This window comes from Trichechus manatus, unplaced genomic scaffold, assembly GCF_000243295.1.
Source record: "Trichechus manatus latirostris isolate Lorelei unplaced genomic scaffold, TriManLat1.0 scaffold00081, whole genome shotgun sequence".
NCBI lineage: Eukaryota > Metazoa > Chordata > Mammalia > Sirenia > Trichechidae > Trichechus > Trichechus manatus.
In genome coordinates this window covers 11,904,009-11,928,990 of record NW_004444017.1, presented here as the reverse complement: position 1 = coordinate 11,928,990, position 24,982 = coordinate 11,904,009, and the positions used below count along the sequence as shown (strand labels likewise).

Sequence of the window (24,982 nt, the reverse complement as noted above, 5' to 3'; positions counted from 1 at the left end):
AAGCATCTGTAAAATCATTGTATCACTGAGTATTGTTTAATACAAAAGGACAAAAACTACCCCCATGATTGCCAAGAAATTCTGTTTCCCAATTTCTATATTTGTGGATTTTATATGTAATCAACTATGTCGGATAAAGAAAACCTTTACATCTAATGATTGACTCAAAATTTAAGGACGATTTAAAAAAAAAGTGATTTATTATGCACAGAAAAATGTGTCTTGTATTAAATATTTTTATTAAAAGAATGTTTCATTAATGCATTGATAAGAAAAACTAGGTTCATTGTGAGGGATGTTTTTGGCTCCATTTCAAATAATTAAATTTCTATGCTACTACCAAGAGGACTGGCTCAGTTGGGGCAAAATACTGATGATGCTTAACCAGAGCAGGAGGTTCGGGCAAGCAGACTGGCGTTGAACCAAAAGTGCTGATGCAGCCATAAAGCCTGCAAAGATTGTTTTTTCTGTTGTTGTTGTTGTTTTTTTTTTTTTTTTAAATCTTCACAGTGTTTTAAAGAACATGTTTAAAAAAAAAAAAAAACTAGGGCTCCTGATGTCAAGATTTCTTTCATGGAAACCTTGAGAAAGGTGTTAATAAAATTCTATTGCAAAAATTTTTTTCTAGAAAAAAGATAAATACAAAAAAAGAAGATATTCCAAAGTAATAAACTCTTTTCTTGAAACAAAAAAAATAAATAAATGTTTGCTTACAATTTGGTTAAATAAAATTTACTTACATTTCTTTAAGGTATTTTAATTTTTTTAATGTCTCTGTGGAGTATTTGTATGATACCATAATGTATATTTATGTAGAATCAAATTATATAAACAGTACCAATATCATTATAGAAGAAATTAACATTTTAATGTATATTGTTCTAATCGATCATATTGTGGATCATTTTGAAGTTCATTATAGCGATATTGATAAATTGTGGGATTGTCTTAATGTTTTTTTTATTAACCAATATTATTTTAAACCTGACTGAGATTATTGGTTACATTCATCAGTTGGTGAGTTCTGAAGGATAACTAAATTTTATTTGAAGCTGACAAATGTATATGATTTTAGTTCAGTGTTGAGAAATTTTAATACAATATTAAATTACTTGAAGTGAATAGTTCCTTGTACATATTTTGCCTATTCACTGTTGATATGTATGTAGTAAATTGAGAGTAAAATAACACTAAAATATGGTACCAAAAGGAAATTGTATAGGAGCAAAGTAAATAGTAGCTTCGCTGAAACAGAAACATATGTGTAAATATGCTTGGGCTTCCAGTTATAAATTTTGTAATTTTTGTCATTTATAGCCTATTAAAAAAAAAAGCACACAAAATAAAACAGGAGTTGTATAGCCACTGGTGCTTGGCATCGTTCTGTGAGCACCTCCCCACTTCCTGTCAGGAGCAGAACCAAAGGCCCAGCCTTCTCGGCATTCACAATTAAGGCATTTTTTGTTGGCAAAATTGTTGAGAACATTTGCGCATTTCCAAATTTCAACCGGTCTGAGAAAGATACACTAGCCTTTGAAGCTTGAATTTCAGCTCAAAAGCTCCATTGTCTTTGTTTAAATATGAAAGGGGTATTAAGGCCCCCAAACCAAACCAACTGCCTATTGCAAGTGGATTCCAACTCATGGCAACCCCGTGTGTATCAGAGTAGAACTGTGTTCCATAGGGTTTTCGGTACTGTGATCTTTCAGAAGTACATCACCAGGACTTTCTTCCTTGGTGCCTCTAGGTGGATTCGAACCACCAACATTTCAGTTAATAGCTGAACATCCAGGAGCATAGCTTTGTAAGGAGTTGCCAAAATAGAAATTTCTAAAAGAGAAAGAACCACCAGATTGAATCACTTTTATATAAGCGCAACACCACATGTTAATTCTTTCATTTTCCCTAAAACACGTGTGCTAGCTGTAGGTAGCGTGATAAAGGGGCCACGTTAGAAGCGTGCTGGAAAGATAAATGATTCACATTCTGTATTCTGTGACCTTCAGGAGAAAAATCTGCCTGCAGCTGGATCCAAATCTGTTCCTCTCAGAAATCCACACCAAACCCACCTCCAGGCACTCCAACTTGACGTATGCAGAGACCCTGGGCTTTGAAGGCCAAAGAGCTAAAACCAGCCCGATAGGGGGTGAGATTCACTGAGACAGAAGAGTGGTTTCCAGCAGAGAGGTTTGGGCAGGGATTTTAGATTGTACGCTTCCACCGGGCTAGTTAGCCCTTTTTTATCTTTGCTGAAGCTAAGAGGTCAGCAATCCTCTTATTTACATTTCTGTGGATCAAATCCTTATTTGTATCAGTTATTCCCAGCACGAAGCAGATGGCACACTCCAATTGGGATCATTTAAGAGGCTATTTATAGGATGATGAAAAAGTTTTGGAAATAGTGGTGATGGATGCAAAAAGAAAAAGTCTATTTACATAGGTGTGGACAGCATGTAAGGAGATCTGGTAGCACCAACAGTTAAGTGCTCAGCTGCTAACCTAAAGGTTAGCCTTCGAACCCAGCCAGTGGCACCTTGGGAGAAAAACCTGGCGATCTGCACTGGTAAAGATTATAGCCTAGAAAACCCTATGGGGCAGTTCTACTCTGTCACATGAGGGTGCTTCAAGTCAAAATTGGCGCCACAGCACCTAACAACAACAACGACGGGGCAGCAAGTGAGGAAACCAGAAGGTGGAGGAGTAACTCTAGGCTGGTAATAGCCACTAGTAACCACACCTGGGCCTGAAGGGGATGAGGAGGGAGAAGGCTGTATGGAGAGGGCCACCCAACAGGTTGAGGGACATGGTCAGCTGCAGTGCCCCTCAGATGCCACTGAGTTTATTTCAACCAGGGCTTCAAACCAGTTAGTTCCAGTTCAAACCCCTGCTGAAAATTTGCATTTCCACCCCAGATACACTGAGTCAGAATCTACATTTTAACAAGATCCCCAGGTGATTCTTATGTGTAATAAATTTTGGTCCCTAACCAGTAGCATTAGAAATGCAACTCCATATGTGCCAGAGTAGACCTGTGTTCCATAGGATTTTCAAGGCTGATTTTTTTAAAGTAGATCTCCAGGCCTTTCTTCCAAGGCACCTCTGGGTGAACTGGAACCTTCCAGCCTTTCAGTTAGCAGCCAAGCACATTATTAACCATCTGCACCATCCAGGGATTCCACTGGGGTATAAAATACCCTGACTTCACTCTCCATCTTGCATTATATATACCCAAGTGGAAGCCATAGAGCAAGGAACCCATTGATACAGCCCACACAGGGCAGAGAAGAGGGACAAGTGGATCTGGAGGGGCCAACAAAAGAGAGCGAGTCCCTGTACTGAAGGATGTGCAGCTAGTTTTCTTGAAGAGGAAATCTGACACATTGCTAACTGCTACAACCATGGGGGCGGGGCGGAGTGGGGGGGGGGGTGGCTCCTCAGATGCTAATATTATTCAGGAAAGGACTTGAATTCAGTAACTCCATTTAATTTTTTTTCCTTATTTCTCAAATTATATTCTATGATAAATTTGGGTGAATGAACCATATGAAAATTATGCCTGGTTAATTCATTACTAAGTCATGGAGGTGATTTTTCTCAAGACATACCAGGAGCTTTTCGGTTGGAATAAAGTTGCCGGTGCATATAATGTTGGGATAAGATAGAGCAGGAGACAGGCTTAGAGAAAGAACCCATGGCCAAATTCTCACAAATCCATAAAAATTCACACTTGGACCCCAAATAACATTGCTCTTCAGCTATTTCTGTAAAACAAAAATTTGATAAGTGGTGTAGCCTTCAGAGTTCTTCCTTCTTCCACAGAATTGGAATGTAATGACTGTTCAGAAATCTATATGGAATAAAGCCTTTTTTTTTTTTTAGACATTAAAATTTGAAGGTTTTTATATAGGCCAGTCGCTGAGTATGTTTCCTATGAAAACTAAGCAATCTGACAGTGATCAAAGCATTTTTTAAAAAAAATTGGGTAAGCAGCCATCACAGGCCAGCATAGATTCTACCTGCAGCAAGGCGGCACAGCCCACCCCCACTCCACTCCTGTCTCCCCCACACCCAGCTGGCACCACTCACACTGCTGTCTGTGCCTCTAAGCAAATGAACCCAAGCACCTGCCTGGCCCAGCCACAGAGTCCTGCCTCCCACAGGAGCCAGTTCCAACAGGCGCAGAGAGCATGCTGTGCATTTGCTTAGCCTTTTCTGTGTGGTTCCATTAGTACCCATGAGCCAGAACTTATTCTTGTGGTGGAATTAACCCTAAGACTTTGGTACTGACCTGGGGGGGTGCCAGTTCCACTTAACTGTCTCCCGTCTTCATCTCTGTTGTTGTTAGGTGCTGTTGAGTCAATTCCAACTTGACGGCGACCCCCTGTGACTCAGTAGAACTTGCCCCGTAGGGTTTTTTGGGTAACTAATCTTTATGGGTGCAGATCGCCAGGTCTTTCTCCCACAGTGCCACTGAGTGGGTTCAGACCACCAACCTTTAGGTTAGCAGCCTAGCACTTAACCATTTCGCCACCAGGGCTCAGTCTATTTATTAAGAACTTACTCTGTGCTCAGCGTGGTGTCATTTTACTTACTTCTTATGCAAAATGAACATTCCACACCCAATATACTGCACTGTGTGTAACTCATAAAGAATCACAGCTACAAATTATTATCAAAGCAGTCTTCATTCTTCTCTCCAAAACCCCAGAGACCTATGCATGGGCATTTAACTTCCAAAAGTAGTTACTGACCAGTTATGTAAAGACTTAGGCATGCGTCAGCCTGAATAGTCTCCGTTTATCAGCTCCAGAGGGGGTCTCCCCCATGAAGGTGGTTCAGACATTGGAGGTACACGGGTGTCGAATGACAGACTTAGCACAGCGGAGCTTATGTGCATGCATCTTATAGGTCCTGCCATTGAGGAAATCTCTTAACTATGTCTTACTGCCACAGTCAGAGCAACCCGAGATGGAGTCAGCTCTCACAACCATAGTGGGCTCACAACGTGGTAATAAAAGCCGTTCAGAGCAAACCATATTCAAGACTCAATTTAATTGTCCTCTGGGTGTCACAATGCCTCAGTCAAGCCTCCCAACAGCTGTTCACTGGGGAGCCTGCGTGTGCCAAGTGGCAATAAGACATGGCAGGGAAGTCGAGGCACCTCCAAGTAAGACGCAACATCAGCTGTTTTCTGACATTTGAGAGGCTGGTTCTCAAAAGTACATGCTCAGTTTCCTGTGGGGGGGGGGGGGTAAAAAAAAAATCTCTGTTAAATGTTGAGTCAGGGGAGACTGGGAAAGAAGAAAGGCACAGGAGGAAAGTCGGGAATTCCATTTTAGCAGACTGTTTCTGTGGTGTGGGTTTGGAAGGGGTGGGGGGGGTGAGGTTGCAAACTCAAATGCCTTTGGAGCCAAGCAGGTGACATAAACGAGTGGGGCGGGACCCTGATGAACTCATCTAAGAGGCGGCTGCTACTTAGGTCCACAGGATTGTGGCCAAACAGAAAGGAAGACCTTATGGTGACAGATTTCCTAAGAAGTCTGGATTTTTATGTGAAATTATTTGGTTTGGAAGTGTTGGCAACAAATTGGGAGTTTTTAAAAAAGTGTGGGCCAACAAAACTCATCTGCAGGCTAGGTGTGGTCTGTGTATCACTTGTTTGTGAACTCTTTTTTGGTATCTTTCTGGCCATCTGAGATTCCACAAAATCTCAACTCCTCACAGCTAGATCTCCAGTTACTTAACAAAAAGGGAACACTTTGTGGCTGAGGTGGAGGTTGTGTAGAAGGCAGGGATGCAGGGGTCACTGACATCTGTTTGAACTGTTATTATATACCATGTTTATTTATGGGAATATTAGAAATTGAATTCAGGAATTAGTAGCAAAGACTGGAAATAACAGTGTCTTCAACAAGGGACGGGTTTTCTCTCATGTAACATGAACTTCAGAGATAAAGTACATGGCTGGAATGGTAGCTCCACGGTTCTCATCAAAATTCTCAGTTCCTTCTATATCTCTATTCTGCCATCCTGACCATGGCCTCCAGCCTAAAGATTGCCTCATGTTCACATAAATGGCTGCTGGAGCATCAGGCAGCATAACCACATTCCAGGCAGGAAAAAAGAGAAAGGATGGGATGGATCAAAGGTCTCCTGCCTCACAACTGAGTAAGCAACCTTTTAAGGGCTTTCCTAAAAGCTTCACTTCACGACTTCCACTTACATCTCATCGGCCACCCCAAGGAAGTTGGAAAATGTAGGTGTTGTTATTATTGTTACTTTTAGCTGAGCACAAAGCAGCCTCACACAATATAGGGGTTGTTAGTGAGGAAAAGGGGAAGACTAGACATTGGGGAAGCCACTAGCAGTGTCTGCCACAGTGGGGTTCAATACAGCCCTCGGTAAAGGGCAAAAGCAAGCACACGCAGGTGAGACACTTGGATAGAGAAAGCAGTAACTGTAGGAGGAACTGATGATAATCCTGGCAGAAATGCTCCATAAATTAGCCACCAAATCCAAGAAGGATCCTCCGCAGCTGTGTTAATGTGCATGACAAACACCTGTGTACCAAGCAACACTCCTGAGGGTATCATGGGCAGAGCAGGTGCAAAGGAGCATGACGCATATGCAGACATCGTGGGTGCAGCTGGCTGGGGTGCGGGAGTGGGACTGGCAATGAATGGCATGGTCGGGCATCAAGAGCAGAAGCAGAAGGTGCCAGTTCTCAGCCTTGGCTACAAACTGTAATCACCTGGGAAACATTGCCAGTGTCTGTGAATTAATGGGTCTGGGGTGAGGCCTGGGCTTTGGGATTTGAACCCAGGTAATTCTAGGTGCAAGGAGCCCTGGTGGTGCAGTGGTTAAGCACTCAGCTGCTAACAGAAAGGTTGGCAGTTCAAACCCACCAGCCATTCCACAGGAGAAAAATGTGGCAGTCTGCTTCCATAAAGATGTACAGCCTTGGAAACCCTATGAGGCAGTTCTACTCTGTCCTTTAGGGTCACTATGAGTCAGAATCGACTCAACAGCAATGGGTTTTAATTCTAGGTGCAAAGTTTGAGAAGCATCATTCCTATCAGGCCCTGCGAATCCTCTGTGAAGTTGGGCAGCCCACATAGCTCCTTAAGTCAAAGGCTCCCTAGGAAGTTGATCCTTGAGCAAATTAAACTATGTGCTGAAGGTCACACAGCTGAAAGTTAGTGCAGCCAGAGCCCACAGTTGGTGCCACAACCCCAAGCCAGTGGCCCAAACAGTGAGCCTAAGGTCTTCACTCCTTCACTCCAATCCTCCCCACCACTCGACGGGCGCATGCATAGTCCAAAAAGAATAAATTTGGGCCGGCTCAAGAGGAAAGCAGATGACAACTTTCCTGCTAAGTGAGGTCTGTCCCTTGAGAGCTAGCAGCCCAGAGGAGAAGGAGTAGGAGGAAGAGGGGGAGGAGGATGTCTGGAGAGAAATGTGTTCCAGGAAGCTAAAGCAGCAGGTTCCCAATTTGTAAACCATGGTAACTCATGTGGCACAGAAATGGGTTTGTGACTAGGACAAAAGATAATTATTATGCCGTTTATTAAAACCTGTGTCAGATGTTTGACATATTTTTCTAAGCCTACACATTAGATGTTGTGTTTCCTGTTTGACAAATGAGGAAACTGAGGCTCTGAGAGCTTGCAACTTTTCAAATGGGAGGAAGAGGAGAAAGAAGGAAAGGAAATCAAGATGGCAGAAGCAGCACTCGGATCTGCTAATCCTAGGCCTGCCACTAATTTGAAATGAACCAAGGGTTTCAAAATAGAAACAAGTTTCTCCATGAAGGAGGCAACAGAAGGGCTGATTCTTCTGCTCAGTGCTTGAATCACCTAAGAATTGCTCAAATATCAGCCACCAGAGCCAGGAGGCAGCAAGCTGAGCAGTGGCCAAGTGCTGACAAATCCAAAGTGACCCCCAACCTCTGCCGTCCTTTGGTTCCTATCATAATGTCCCCTGCTGTTTTTTTTCCAAAGAGCAATCTCTATAGCCACAGAGCTGGGTTAATCATCTGCCAACAACCCCCTAGAATGATTTGACCACCAAAAGTAGAAGCTCCTCAGGAGCATGGGCTGTCTGTTGTCTTCTCTGAGAGCTCAGCACCAAGCTTCAGTCATGATGCATGGAGTGAATGAATGGAATGGATAATGAGTTTAATGCACAACTGAAATAGTGTTCCTTGGGTCCTCCAGCTCAGGGGTTTTGGTGAGGAGGTACAGGCATTGGAGTCTGCCTTGGACCAAAACCCAAGCTCTACCACTTCCTGGCTGTGGGGCCCTGGCAAATTAACCTTTCTGTATCTGTTTCCACATCCATAAAATAGAGATAACAGCTTCAAGCCCTGTTGTGAGCATTCAGTAAAGACCTGGCACATAACAGGCTCTCAAAAAATAGTACTTCCCCTTCCTTCCTCCTTAGAAAGTTACTTGACAGAGGGTGAGGCAAATAAACCTAAAGTGAAGGGTTTAGAGTCACTGCCAAATGAATATGAATCAGAAACTTAAAAATAAATCTCCAAAATCATCGCACAAACCAATGGATGATCTTCCCTAGCTACCAAAAACCAAGCCTGTGATCTGTAGACTGGTGTTCATCTGCCACTCAACCAGGAGAATTCCACTTCCAGTAGTAACTCACACTCTGGCCTTGTAGCCCAATTGGGTCTAGGCCTTTCTGTAAGAAAGAAAATGGCATTTGGGTCTCAACCCTGACTTGGTCACTGATGAGCTGCCTAAGGCTTATTTCTTCCTCTCTACACTGGGGATGCAGAGTCTGCAAATCCACTCAATTACTGTGAACATAAAATGAGGGTTGGGCAGTGCCTACAGTGGATAGGCAATAAATATTTGAATGAATGGCTGTGAAGGTTTTCTTCAGCTCCTCAGAACAGCCACCTTGCTACAAAGCAGGCGTCTTCGCTTGCCTGCTGGGTATTCTCCAGTTTCATCACTTGCTTAGAACTACCAGACCCAAACTCAGGCCTGGAATTCTCTCTCTAGTTGCGTATTCTAGCCCTGGGTGATGGTAAATTACAGAGGCAGATTTTCTATTCACTTCTATGTGATAAGCAGTATTCCCAGTTCTGAGGGCCTGACCTCCTAAATGAATTTACAATGAACAACGGCGACTCATTTTCCTGAATCATAATTAAAATGAAAATTTCCCAAGTTCTGGTCTTCTCACATCATCTGACTCAGGAACAAGCTGTTACTGATGTCAAATGACTTCAAAGGCCTGCCCTCTGATGGGAGTTCCATACTAGATCCAAATTCTTCTGCTTCTTCCATGTGAACATACTCAGAAATTCTTCTATCATTAAACTCATAGCCCAGTAGTTGCTGATTTTCTAATTCACTTTAATAACTACAGTATATCCATACTCATAAGAGGAGGGCTTATGAACAAGCAATCTATTCCAATGACAATCTCTAGAGACTAAGAATTATTAGAAAATCATTTTCTCTTTCTCTAAAGGTAAGTAAATTATAAAACATTTGTTGAGTAAGATTGCTGTGCTTGCTGACTTAAACACACCAGGAATATGTTTATTCATTTCATATAATTTGGTAACAGCCCTTTTTTATCCAAGTAAAGTATTACTCTCCCCTAGTGATGCATCAAGGAACCCTGGTGGCACAATGGTTAAGCCCTTGGCCGCTAACTGAAAGATTGGTGGTTCGAACCCACCCAGTGGCTCCGTGGGAGAAAGACCTGGGGATCTGCTCTCCCAGATTACAGCCTAGAAAACTCTATGGGGCAGTTCTACTCTGTCACATGGGGTCACTACAAGTTGAAATTGACTTGACGGCACCTAACAATAGTGATGCATCACAATAAGATGCCGAACCAAAATGCAAAGATAAAGAAGATGCTGGTGATATACTACATCTTAACTTGACAGTCATGATATCGTGGAGAGGGAGAACGCTGAATGTGTCATGGGCACCTAGGCATATGAGAATTTCGGTTATTCAACAAATATTTATTGAGGCTTATATAGGAATCAACTCAGTGGCAACTGATTGGTTGGTTGGTTTGACAGCCTCTGATATAAAAGATATAGACCCAGCTAAGGGGCCCCAATAAGTAAACAAGGAACTACCATACAGAGCAATAAAAGCCATGGCAGAGAAGCAGGTGCTACGGGAGGAGTCAGGGCAGACCTTCAGACAGGCCATCTCAACAAATACATGAAAGATGACGTTCAGAGAGAAAAACAACTTTGGGGGGGTGGGGGGAAGGGACAGTATACATAAGCAGCAGCAAACAGCATATACAAAGCCACAAAATCAAAAGAGCACATAGTAGGTTCAGAGTTTTAAGCAGAGTGACATCATTAAGATTAGCACTTTGGGAAGATCATGCTGTGCAAAATAACTTGGCAGAGGGGCACGACTGGTGGCAGAGATGGCAGTGGGAGAACTGTTGCCAGGCTAAGATGATGGGGGCCCAACAAGGGAACGATGGTCCTAATTATTATTATAAAGTAACACCAAGAAATGTCTACTGAGCACTTTCTTGGTACAAGCACTGAGATAAGTACTTCATAAGCATTATGTTATTAAATCCTTACAACAATCCTGAGACGAACTGCAACCAATTTTACAGATAAGGAAGCTGCCGATATTTTCTTGTTTGCTTATTGTCTGTTGATCCCAACCTTCCCCAACAATTAAAACATATTTATTTTTTGTCGTCTGCTCCTTGAAACAGTGCTTGGCACATAGTAGGTGTTCAAGACATACAGAATAGATGGTTGAATGAACAACAACTAATAAAGGAATGTGCTGAGTTAAGGAACCTATGCCCACTGCACTCACTGCACTTAGCATGCTGCACTGCAATTTCTAGTCTTTGCTGGTCCTCCTCAGTCTCCTGTGCTGATCCTTCATCTAGTAAAACCATACAGCCCTGGACTCAGATGTGGGGTCTCCTTGTCTTTTCTACACCCATTTCTTTGCTTTCATCTAATCCCTTGGCTTTAAATATCATTGATTCATGGATGACTAAAATTTATATCTCTGGCATGGACTTCTCCCATGAACTCCAGATCCTTTTGTCCAAGCATCTACTCAACATCTCCACTTGATAGTTTAATAGGCATCTTGAACTTAGTATGTCCAAAACTAAGCTCCTGGTCTTCCCTTTCAAACCTGCTACTTTCATAGACTTCATCTCAGTTAAAGACAACTCTATTCTTGTAGTTGCTCACACCAAAACTTTGGCACCATTCTTGACTTATCTCTCTCATATCCTTCATACAATCCATCAGCAAATCCTATTGATTCTCTTCAAAATATCCAACATGTCCCCATCTCTACTGCTGCCACCCTAGACTGGCCCACCTTCATCTTGCCCACATTACTGCCAAAGCTTCTCACTGGTCTCCCTGCTTCCATCCATGCCTGTCCCCCTTTCAGTTGATTCTCAACTGATTCCCATTGCCAGAGTGATCAAATTAAATCTTAAGTCAGATCACTCCTTTGTTCAAATACCTCCACTGGCTCCCACCTCAGAGTATAAGCCAATATCCTTACAAGGGCCGAGGAGTCCCTCCAAAGTGCTGGCTCTGATTCCCCTCTGTCCTCATCTTCTATTACACTTCCTTCACTCTTCTCTAGCCACACCAGCCTGCTTACTGTACCCTCGGCTCAGAATGCTCTCCAGATACATGCATGGCTCACTCCTTCACCTCTTTCAAATCTTTACTCAAATGCTACCTTCTCAATAAGCCACTCCATCTAAAACTACAACCATGCCCCCTGTTTAAACATATCACCTAACACACTATAGAATTTGTGTATTCATTTTATTGTCTGTCCCCCTTAGCTCCAAGAGGGTTTTGTTCACTGCTATATCCCCAACACCTAGAACAATGTTAGACACAGTAAATCTCAATAAATATTTGTTGAATGAATGAATTCTAAAAATGAGTGAATGAATAAGTGAATTCTGTTTTTTACAGGATCTTCTCCAGGCCAGTGACACCAAGCAATAATCATCATGGAAATACCCTGAGGAGACACTCAGAAAATTTTGATAGGATTGAATTTACACATAGCTGATAAAACATTGGTGGAAAGGTCGATGGCTTTAGTTTGAAGAATCTTTCACATTAGTCTTCTAATCAACAGGTAAATCACAAGCAAGGAGTCTGAAACAATCTGAAAATGTTTTTCAAAGATTTTATAAATTTTATTTTTGTAAACATTTTTTAAATGCATTTTTCAAAATGTATACCAAGATAAAAAAAATCAGGTAGACAATATCATAAATACAAAACTGACAGATTTCAAAATATACAAGACACATACAATGTAAAAAATCTTAGTACATACGAAGTTCAATGGTATTTCCAATGTAAAAAAATCAAGCGGGGAAAATGCTTGACAATGTTCATCCGCCAACTACAAAACCAAATCCATCTCTTGACTGACTCCGTGAGCTGCCATGAAATCTGCAGCTCTTTCATACTCAGCTTCTCTTTTTACCTCATGGTACCTCATTTTTCTTTTTAATTTCTTTTAAGACAAGGGCCAATCAAGGCTTTTTAAAAGCTGATGATTGTTGTTATAATTTAACAGTCTGTGTGCGTGTGTATGTGTGTTTGGTACCATTGAGTCAGTTCACAGTGACCCTACGTACAACAGAACGATATACTGCCAGGTCCTGTGCCATCCTCACAGTCATTGCTATGTCTGAGTCCAATGTTGCAGCCACTGTGTCAATCCATCTCGCTGAGGGTCTTCCTCTTTTTCGCTGACCCTCTACTTCACCAAACATGAAGTCCTTCTCCAGGGACTGGTCCCTGCTGATAACATGTCCAAAGAATGTGAGACGAAGTCTTGTCACCTTGCTTCTAAGTAGCGTTCTGGCTGTACTTGCCAAGACAGATTTGTTCATTCTTCTGGCAGTCCACAGTGTAGTCAATAGTCTTTGCCAACACCATAATTCAAATGCATCAATTCTTCTTTCGTCTTCCTTATTCATTGTCCAACTTTTGCAAGCGAAAGAGGCGACTGAAAATACCATGGCTTGGGTCAGGTGCACCTTAGTCCTGTAAGTGACATCTTTGCTAAAAGTCTAGGGTTTTTAATACCAGAAGTTATTATTTTGAACTCTGAGCTATAGATGCAATGAGTTCCTAACACTGCATCCGAATCAAATTATGATTTAGATACTCTAAGCAGAATATATCATTTACAGAAATTTCTTTTTATAAAACTAAGATTTTCACATATTTGCTTAAATCACAGTAAACCTGTAAACTAATTTAAAAAAAAAAGAAACCTCCTTAGCAATGTGGAAAATTATTATTCACTCTATTTAAGGTTCCCTCAAATACTAAACATGCCTATCTGATCTAAAATACATCTGAAGATGGTGCCTTGCTACCACCAATGACCACCCTGACAGGAAACACAACAGAGAGTCCCTGACGGAGCAGGAGAAAGGTGGGGTGCAGAACTCAAATCCTGGTAAGACCAGACTTAATGGTCTGAATGAGACTGGAGGAACCCCGGAAAGCGTGGCCCCGGATTCTCTATCAATTCAGAACTAAAACAATTTCTGAGGCCAACTCTTCAGACAGGGATTGGACTGGACGTAGGACATAAAGTGATACTTGTGAGGAGTGTGCCTCTTAGCTCAAGTAGATACAAGAGACTAAACAGGCAGCTTCTGTCCGGAGGTGAGATGGGAAGGCAGAGAGGGCTAGGAGCTGGTTGAATGGACATGGGGAATTGGGTGGAAAGGAGAAGTGTGCTGTCACAGTTTTGGGAGAGAAATTAGGGTCACGTAACAATGTATGTATAAATTTTTGTACGGAAGATTAACTTGAAATGTAAACTTCATTCAAACTACAACAATAAACAACAACAACAAAAGATTTACACGGCAAAAAAAAAAATACATCTGAGTGATCATATTCATATCCCATCCATGCCCCCACCTACTAATATGCACCAACAATAGAAACAGGCTCATTGCTGACCTGCTGTTAATATCAATTTGACTCAGTTCCTGTGGCAGAAACAAAAAAATTTTGAGTTTTGGTTACTTTGTTATATGGGAACCATATTTTTTATTTATTTATCTCCATTTCCCTTAATATTTCAGAGATAATGCTTAGATTTAAACTTCAATTAAAGTTTCTAATTCCAGAGGTCAAAAATAGCTAGTTATTGATACTGATGAGCTTCTTTCCTATTAAAAGCTATCTTTCCTGATTAACCTTGGTAGGATGAGGAAGGGAGGGAGGGAGGGAGGGAGGGAAAATATGTTGGCTGGATGGAAAATTGGAAAGCTAAAATTGACATCTTCCACAGTCACAACGACTCTTCTGGAACTGCATAGAAAGTCACAGAGAATTCTCTGTTGAAACTCACTAACAGAATAGCACTGACAATGCTAAAAGTATCTAAAAGTAAAAGGAAAATAGACTTTACCATTTTACATTTCTTAGAAAAATCCTATTATTAAAATTTAGGATTAAAACTGGCCCCTCTCTATTCTGATTTACTAACATTTAACTGTGATCAATTGCTAAAAAAAGGAAAAAGTGAGGATTGAGAAAGGTCAAGTTCAGACAGGTAAGAAGTCTGGTATGTACAAAAACTGAGATAGGATAGTGCTCAACTCATATGCTGGCAATTGGAGTCCATTTATGGCCCGGGGCTGCCATCAGCTACAATCGGAAAATGGTAGACCAATAAAATCTACTCTCTCTAACACACATTAATTTTCCTTCATAGAAAGAACTTTTGAAATCCAAGACTCACTAATCAAGTTAGTTAAAGGAAATGCTGCAGACTGTTCACAGAGACACATTATGTTTAAAGCAAATTTAAAGAGTGCAAATAAGCTCCAAGATTGTATTTGAGAGTGTGGATCTGAAAGCAGGCTGCTGTTACCCTGAGGCATAGCCTGCATAATGATCATATTAAAATACAGATTTCCTTCAAATTATTCTCATTAATTATGTTAACCAATTTGAATGTATCAAGAAAGAATTTTACCAACAGTATAACAAGGTATGTATTTACATTTCCATTTGTACCTTAAGGACAAACTGTTAACAATAAAGACAATGATTATGAAAAACAAGACTAAAGGTGTGTTCATTTGGGGAAAAACTAGATTAGTATTATTCATCCAACAACAAACACTTTTATAATGAATGCAATACTACAAAACAATTCACAGTTTTACAAAAAGTTGAAATGCAGAGTTTCATTACAATTTCTTTACAATTCAAAATTTAAAAGAATTCAACTCAGATTAATGCTTAACTATTTTACTCTAAAATCTGTAAAATATATAAAATACCAAGATTATCAACAGTCACAAATGTTCTGAAGTCAGGGGACACGTGTATTTTCTTCAGATTGGTTCCGTTGGTGTAGAAGGTCTGTAAAGATTCCCCAGTGACAACATTCCACCACTATTCAGAGAAAAATAAAATTATCATTAGACTGATAATTACTCTGTATGACAATTGGCAGTGCTGGCTGGATCCTTTGCCCTATCACTTCCCAATCCCAAACTTAAGCAAACAGCAAGAAAGAAGTCTAAGGTTTAATGCTGCAATATAATATCATCAACATGGTCAGCTTTCCCTGATTAACCCTGGTGACTACCTCACAGCTTTGCCTACACCTAACTCTACCACAGGGGTGCTTGAGAAAAGCTGTTGCTTATGTCAAAGCTGCTACACGAAGTTCAGTGGCTGAACTGAACTCTCCTGTCTACATGTCTTCCTCAGTGGAATGGACAGAGAATATCCCTCTCTTCACTCTAAAATGGCCATTTGCAGACACGGAATGATATTCTATTAGACACCCAGACTCTTACGTGTACTATGGGCTGTAGGAAAGAATGTTCCACTTTACCAAAATCTTCCATTTTACCAAGAGTGATTCAAAGAGTCCATGACCAAGTTTCTTTGCTAAACAGATACTGAACACACCTCAAATGTAGCAGACACTCTGGCCAACAATTTTCCTTTCTCCTCCCAATCACTGAATTTGCTAAGATTATAATGTATTCAACTACCAAATGGAGATCACAAAGCTTACCTACGTATCTCACAGCTAAAATGAGCAAGAGACCATGTACATGAAAACATTCTGAAAAGGCCTCAGGTACACCAAGGCTCAGCTACATCGAGAGTACTATGAACACAGTATCACTAACCTCTGAATCCCTGGCAGTGCCCAGCATCCTACCTTGCACATGTGACTGGGTTGACTATTTATGTTCACTATTAGTAATAGTAACTGGTAAAAGCATACCCCATGGACTTGAGTAAACTTCACTGGAGCAGCATGAACTAACTTGGGATTTTCTAGAACTGACAATATTGCTTTGTAAATTAAAAACGTAAAGAAGACTGCAGAGGATACATTCCACATACTTGAGAACACTGATTAGTTTTCAGTTGTTAGGGGCAAATGGCAGAGGTAGTAAGAGCTTTACAGATCACCTAGTCCAACCACCTCATTTTACAAATAAGAAAACTGGGGTTCAGAGAGAAGAAAGGCCTTTTCACCCAAGACAACACTGCTAGCAGAGTCAGATGTGCTAGCAGAGGCGGGATAGTTTCTGACTTCCTAATCTAGTGCTCCCACTACCTTTCCCTCTGTTTATTAAAACAGACCACACTACCTGAAAACACTACATCTGACACAGGTTTGAATATGAACTAAAAAACAGTAATATTAGAATAGCAGCTAAAACTTAACTCAGAGTAAGTACACTATCTGCTGCTATGTGTATATACGATACATGAAATTAACTCATTTAATCCTCTCAACCCTATGAAGTAGGTATTATTATTATACCCATTTTACAGATGAGAAAATCGAGGCACAGAGAGGATAAAAAATCTTGTGCAAGGAGACACAGCTAATGAGTGGCAGAGCTAGGCTTTGAACTCAGGCACTCTACCCCATGGCCCAGTCCCCTGACCATTACACTCTAAGTAATGGCAAACTTGCATTTCTCCCTATGTAGTCCATATTTCAAATCAGCCTTTCCCCTCATGAGTATGAATTACTGTCAATTTCTTGTCATTCTAACAGTACATGCTCTGTGGCATAATGCAGATAAACAGCTAAACTATTTTTTAACTTAGGAATAATTTTGAGAAACAACAGCATTTTAGCTACTGGGTATCTACTGTATCTTACTGACACTCAATTTATACAGCTTGGAGTCCAGAATAAGCAGACTCGAAAGGCCTATTTTCTTGGATATTACAGCAGCTGTTCCTTTTTACTGTTAATCTCCTCGGTGCTTGTGGACAGTCTCATTAACATGCTAGGGAGATGTAGGCTGGACTATATCATAATCAGTTTAACCATGATAGTAATCAAACCAGAAGGGAAAAGTAGCATGACTGTGACTTAAATATACAAACCAACTACATAGGCTACAGATTTCTTTCACCTTTACAGTAGGGGTATCTATTCTGCTGCTAATTTACTTCAAGGTTGCCCAAGAACTCTGCAAATCTGTTCACTGATTTTCATAACATCTTGTAAGCCAGATTCACGCGTATGTGATAGCATTCTCTGGGGCCTAGAGAATCAAATGACATGGTGTCTAGAAGCTCAGTGTCAAAACTGGGAAGCTTTTCAGCAGTCAATATAGCTCAAGACTCCAAGCTTACAACATAAAGGCAGCCATGCCTCTCTTCTCAGCATCATCCTCAGAGCAGGCCAAGAGTTACGGTTTATATTTACATTAAAGGAAGACAAGTGGTGATCATGTCTCACTCAGGATGCCCTAGTAACCGAACAAGCTGTGCCCTCAAAAGCTGTGAGTTAATGCAACATTTTGTAAAGAGTTGTATTGTCAATGCAACCTTGTAAAGGGATCATAAAGTACATCCTTTTATAAAGCGAAAAACCGCCCTCCAATTTATCTTTTTATAAGCTAGATTTTATGTTTAGTAAAATTGCAATTATGTGGGTCCCATACAGCTAAAAACTTTAATTCATTCAAATATTTTCTAATATCTACACTGTGCTACACAATTAATCAGAATCATATCCTACACTTTACGGTTTCCAATAAAAAAATTACAACATCATAAGTTCTTACTAGAGATCTATCTTAAAAGAAAAGGCTTTTAAAATGTCTAACTCGTCAGTACAACATATAGTAAGTATCATCTCCTCTGGCTTTTACAAGTCAATCACCATTCAAAAGACACACCTCAAGCATCCCCCCTCCCTGTGGAGCCTCTGCTAAGCCCTAAAGGTAGAAATGAACACTCTTCTCCTTTGTGTCTCCTGGATCTTCATGTAACTGTGTACCAGACCACCTCAGACACTTTAGAGACTATTTACGGTCAGCTTGTGCCATAGACTGTAAGCCCCCTGAGGGCAAGAACCAAATCTTATACACTGTATAACAAAGCACAGTGTCTTAGCACAAAGTGGGTACTTAACACATTCTTACCAAACGGATGAATAAATAGATGGAAGCACCAAAAAATGACACTGAAGCACCACAACATACTCAAGCTTTGGTCTCAGTATTCACTAATAAATGTGCATAAGCAAACCTGATACAAAAAACTGAGTGGGGAGAAGACCTGGGTTTCAGTCTTAGCTCTTCTACTTATTATGTAATTTTAGGAAACTCATAACTTCCATAAGAATCAGTTTCCTCATCTATAAACCAAGGATAATAAAATTTAAGCCCCACAAAGTTGTAAGGACCTAAAGAGATGATGTAAGAAAAGCCTTTTGTACACTGTATAAAGCAACATGTTGCTGCTGCTGCAGCTATTATTATTGTTGTTGTTGTTGCTAAAGGGAAAAAATTACAAATACATTTTTTAAAAGACTTTCAACCAAAATAGATAGTAATGAGTGAAGTGAAAAATAAAGTTAAGTTAAACACCCTACTTGCTAGTCATTCTGATCATCTAAGATTTTGTATGGGGCAATATGAGAGCTCTGGACTGTCACCAAAACTTCCAAGAGTCTGAGGAAAGTAGCCTTGCAGATCCCAGTCTGCTCATCACTGCAAAATGGGGATGACAGGAACTGCCCTTCTACTCTCCTGTATGAGGACTCACTGAGATGCAGGAAGTGAAGACAGCTTCCAAAGAGTGTTATAGGCTGTTCTCTTCTTGCACAAAAGTCATTAAGGAACTCTTACCTTAAGATATCCCCCGGCAGAGACAAGCATTTTGCTATCTGGAGAAAAACAAAGGTCGGTCACCCAGCCTTCGTGGGTAGCAACTCCTTCTTCTACTGAAATCGGAGCACACAAATGAAGCAGCTCACCGTTTGAGACATTCCATATCTACATAAACATGATACACGATTCATTAACAGGGTTACCCAGAAGCTGTCTCTACTTTTAAAATATACATATATCATCTGGAACATACTTAGAAATCTTGCTTAAAAATATAATAATTACAATTCTGTGATGCTTTAGGAATTTTTTTACATTGCATTCTCTCCTCTCCAATTAAAAAAAAAACTAATTATAATAAATACTAATTACCCACAATATTTATTATTAACCCTACTCCAAAAAATAAAACAATAGGACTAGAGCAAGTGATTATAATACTATGGCTCTTTCCATTTAATAAGAAGAAAATGGGAGGAGCCAAGAATAAGCAAAAAAGGCCTAACAAATAAAATATCTCAAAAAAATAAAGAATTCTAGTCCAGGAGCTAACACCAAGAATGTTGACAGATGTCAGTCAAACACCTAAATCATATGTATTTTAAACATAATAAATCCCTGTAAGTTTCTAAATACATATATTCTAAGATATTTTACTAGACTCTTGTAAACAACACAATCACTTATAGATGCAAATATTTCCATTAATTTCTAATGACACTTCATATGGGTGTAGTAGTCTAATTTTTCAAAGAAATGCACATCAGAATAAGAAATAGAAGTATAAACAGCAAAAGAAAAAAGTCAAAGTCATCATCTGCAAACATCTCCCTAAAAAATTCAAAAGAACCAAATGGAAAATGTCATTAGAAAGACTTCAATAAGATAGCTGGATATGTGTGCGCACGCGCATGCACGCACACACACACACACACACACACAGCTTTCCTACATTTTAAATAATCAGGTATAAAAAAAAATTTTGTTTTTAATGCACTGAGGAAAATTTTTTAAATAACATTCAAAATTTTAAGAGAGAGAGCTTTTTTAACAGGGGTTCCTGAAAAATGAAACACTGCCTCATAACTGGTAAAGATGAGAAACTCAGAGCAAAATGAATGTTCCCAAAGCAGCCCTGCCACTTTTGCTGACACAACATTTATGTGACTGGTATAGAGAAGGTTGGCTACTTAGTTCTCAAGCAAGAGAATTTTAATTTTCCTGGAAAGCCTATCCAATAACTCCTCTATTCCTACACACTGAACAGTCTCCCATTCTTCTGCATTATATACCTATTCCTTGGGTTTTAAATCATTTGTGAAAAAAATTCAAAACAAAAAAAGACACTCTTCTCGTATATACTGGTTACCAAAGCCGAAACTTTTCCCATCAACTGCCCAACACAACCAAGTCGACTGCTTTTCCATGATTTCTGATACATCAGCATGCAATGCTTTCCCTACTATATTTCCATCTTTAAAAGAGGAGACACAAATAAAATAGCATTCTATTGCCTTAGCATGTCTCCTAAAAAGATGTTTTCTAAATAAAATTGGCAATGGTTTATCTGTATATCTTAAGCACTGCAGAGTAAGAAAAACCGACATCGTGCAGACTCCACCTCAGTAAGGAGACCTTGAATGCCCGCCCAGTGACAGGAATGTGAGCCTCTGGACTGCTGAACAAAGGCAGACGGTCCATTGGGAGCTGCAATAAGCCACACTGTAAAGGCTAACTATCTAATGGGTATAGTGCTAAAAAGATCCTTCCTTAGCACTGAAAACAGCAGAATTCACCACTTACTTATAACCTAGATAATGATTTACAAAATTATTTTCCTCAAATTCTGCCACCAAAAACAACCTGTGGTCCAAGTCCAAGAATTAAGATGAATCTTTCTCAAGCTAACACAGAGAACCAGCTGCAAATAACTAGGGCATTTGCTTCCTCACATATATAGGAAATACTTCACTCTAACTCTACTAACTCTAAAATGAATTCTTTCTGCAGTAGAATGCAGCTGTAAATAAAACGTGCACAGAGCCCTTCAAGAAACAAAACAAAGAATGCCTTATCCAGTCAGAACCCCAGGGACTGTGCTTCCCTGTCACACTAACAAAGGTCCCCAATGTCCTGGAGAGTGCTGCTAGCCCAAGCCATAGGAAGAGCAGTGTTTTCAGGTCAGCAAACACCCTACCCTGATTTCTCCGTTGTCATCTCCAGTCGCCAGCAGGGTACTGTCCACAGAGAAGACAGAGCAGCGCACACAGCTGTCATGGCCACTCAATTCATGAAGAAGGGAAAGGGGTTCAAAATTCCAAATCTGAAAGGCAATTATGAGTTTTTAGAAATAGTAAATGCACTACAAAAAAAATCTACAAACTCTGCTTTAAGTGCTATTTAGTCATAAATTCAATTGCATATGAGTTCTAACATTTGATAGTTCAAAGGCTTTCAAGATATTGCTCAAGTTTCAACTTGAAACCTTACTAATTTTTCTGATTTACCTTTAATTACTCAAGTTAACTTCAGTTCCAGGGCCAAAGTCACAGCTTCCTTAACTTTATTAAAGAAGGAACTTCTTGGAAGAAAGAAGAGGGCCATGGATTGAATTGTGTTCCCTAAAAACATCTGTCACCTTGGCCAGGTCATGATTCCCAGTATTGTATGACTGTCCACCATTTTGTAATCTGATGTGATTTCCCTATGTGTTGTATATTCTATCACTACGATGTAATAAGATGGATTAGTGGCAGTTATACTGATGAGATATACAAGAGTAGATAGTGTCTTAAGCCCATCTCTTTTGAGATATAAAAGACAGAAGCGAGCAGAGAGACATGGGAACCTCATACCACCAGGAAAGCAGTGCCAGGAGCAGAGCGTGTCCTTTGGACCTGAGGTTCCTGCGCAGAGAAGCTCCTAGACCAAAGGAAGATAGATAACACGGACCTTCCTCTAGAGCTGACAGAGAAAGCCTTCTGATGGAGCTGACGCCCTGAATTTGGACTTGTAGCCTACTAGGCTGTGAGAGAATAAATTTCCCTTGGTTAAAGCCATCCACTTGTGGTATTTCTGTTATAGCAGCACTAGATGATCAAGACAAAGAGCAAATCAGTTAACAGCAGTCTGTGGAGTGAAGCAGACCTGAATGTGAGTCCTGGATGGGCTACTTACTAGTTTCTTGTGACCTAGGACAACTCACCTAAGCTTCCCCAGCTTCAGTTTCTGCATCTGTAAAATGGGCACAATAGTACCTATGATGTGGAGATTAAATGGGATGATAGAGAGGGAAATCTCTAGCACAGGGCTTAGCACATGGCACGTGTTCCTTAAAGGTTAGTCACTATTATCCTATTATCTTTGTGGCTGTTCTTTGCCTTCCAATATTTTCCCTTGTCATTCTGTCATCGTCGTTTAACTAGCATATACGGAAAACCACTATGTACCAGGCACTGTGAGGTAGGAGCTGGTGGTACAAAGATGAGCTAGATACATCCTCTGTCCTTGAAAAGTTTATAATTTAGTCAGAAAGATAGGCTCATGAACAAAACAGTGAACAGCTGTGCAAAGTAAATGTGTAAACAAACATGAATAAAATATAATGGGAACACTGAAGGTAGGGTAGTTAACCCTGCCTCAGGGTCAGGAAGGCTTTAGTGACAGCAGAGCTGACGTCAGATCCAGGTCTAAAAGGATGAGCCATAATTCTTTCAGGTAAGAAGGGAGTAGAAAGTTTTGTCAAACTAAAGTTAACGGCATGCACAAAAAGATGGGGACAGGAAGTAGCCCCGCAAACAGGGAACAATGTAGCAGAAACATGCTAATGGACTAAGGAGTTTGGGTTATAAACCTTCAGATAACAGAGGTATTTCAGACAAGGACTCAGGCAGCAATCTGGAAGATACACCGGCGAAGGCACAGACTAGTGGCAGGGAGGATGTGAGGAGAGAGTCCACCAGCGAAGAGGGAAGAGAAGACAAGTCAAGAGACATTGAGGAGTTATCAACAGAGCATGAGAGACAAGATAGAGTCCCTGACAACTCCAAGTCGTGTGGAAAGATGAGTAGACAGTGATACCATTAACAGAAAGGAGAAGAAACAGAAAATACTCAGAGCTCACCATCTGATTAAATTTTCCAGAGAAAGTTATCCCAAACACGTATTCACAGATTTCTGAACCTCACAATACCAAGCAGTGTCAATTCACTGGAATGTGATTTTCAGAAGCATCAACATATATCAATTATATAAGAATTTATTGTAGGTGTACAATTAAATGTAGAACATTTTCAATGATTTTTATTGCCTGTAGTATGAAGTAGAGATTGCATTAGATTAGAAAGAGACAAAAAGTAATCAGTAAAGTAGAAACCAGGAGTCCTCAATGTCATTCATTCAATCTATTCAATGCCTACTAAATGCCAATGGCTCACAGAATAGGACACAGACATGTAGACACAAACTGTTATTGTCCTGTTTTACACATTATTTGAACCTATAATACATAACCACTACCAAAGTTTTATGCATGCATGTCTTAGTCATCTAGTGCTGCTATAACAGAAATACCACAAGTGGACGGCTTTAACAAAGAGAAGTTTATTCTCTCACAGTCCAGCAGGCTACAAGTCCAAACTCAGGGTGTCAGCTCCAGGGGAACGCTTTCTCTGTCGGCTCTGGAGGAAGGTCCACGTCATCAATCTTCCCTTGGTCTGGGAGCTTCTCTGCGCAGGAACCTCAGGTCCAAAGGACACACTCTGCTCCTGGCACTGCCTTCTTGGTGGTATGAGGTTCCCATGTGTCTCTACTCACTTCTCTCTTTTGTATCTCTGAAGAGACTGGCTTAAGACACTATCTAATCTTGTAGATCTCATCAGTATAACTACCGCTAATCCATCTTATTACATCATAGTGACAGAGTTTACAACACATAAGGAAATCACATCAGATTACAAAATGGTACACAATCATACAACACTGGGAATCATGACCTAGCCAAGTTGACAGATATTTCTGGGGGACACAATTCAATCCATGACACTCTACTCTTTGGCCCCAAAGATTCTTGTCCTTGCCATGTGTAAACCATATTCACCCCATCATAGAATAGCAAAAGTCTTAAATCAACTCCAAGTCCAAAATCCAAAAATTGTTCTTCATCTGTGAAATCTAGAATACAAGTTACCTGCTTTCAAAAGTACAATGGTGCAACAGGCACAAGCTAGATGTTTCCATTACAAATGGGAGAAACTGAAGGAAAAGAAGGGATGATAGGCACCAAGCAAGTCAGCAGAACACATTACATTAGCCCTCAAGGCTTGAAAATAATCTTCTGTTCTCTGAGACCATTTACACACTGGTCCTGCCCTGCAGACTCCAGGTACTGGCCACAGTCTCTGAATCCTGAGTGGAGGCCCCTCGGCCCTGGGCTTCAGCTCTGCCTTCCAGGCCCACTGGGACAGCAACCCTGCTTCCTCGGCTTTAGACGTACCATTCTCCTAGTCCATCTGAGTGGCGACTCCATCTTTAGAAACACCAGAGGCCATGTCTCCACCCTTTGAAACTCCAGAGGTCATGGCCATACCTTTTGAGACTGAGGCAGCTTGGCTTTTTCTGTTCCCTGTCTCTTTAGCTTCTGCTTCCTATGGCTTCTCAGCCCTCAGGCCTCACACCCACATCTGCCCTGCTGGGACAAGTGTTCCAAAGCTCTGTAGCTCCACCGATTAAGTGCCCAGAGGCATCCTACTCCGCCAGGAAGCCCTGTGCATACAGGCACTCAGCTCTCTCACTCCGTAGGTCA

At 40.6% G+C, this 24,982-nt stretch overlaps 1 protein-coding gene across 4 annotated transcripts in view; it reads right to left on the bottom strand.

The window, feature by feature from the left end:
- Positions 1-14,335: 14,335 nt before the first annotated feature.
- The window catches only part of APAF1 (apoptotic peptidase activating factor 1), a 99,670-nt gene continuing 89,023 nt past the window's right edge, over positions 14,336-24,982 (bottom strand). For all 4 annotated transcript variants that reach the window (XM_023735744.1, XM_023735742.1, XM_023735743.1 and 1 more), the window contains exons 25-27: positions 21,377-21,502; positions 19,198-19,344; positions 14,336-15,466 (exon numbers count right to left, since the gene is read on the bottom strand). In XM_023735744.1, coding sequence (XP_023591512.1) covers positions 15,320-15,466; positions 19,198-19,344; positions 21,377-21,502 — 420 coding nt within the window. In that variant the 3' untranslated portion in view covers positions 14,336-15,319. The remainder of the gene's footprint in view (positions 15,467-19,197; positions 19,345-21,376; positions 21,503-24,982) is intronic.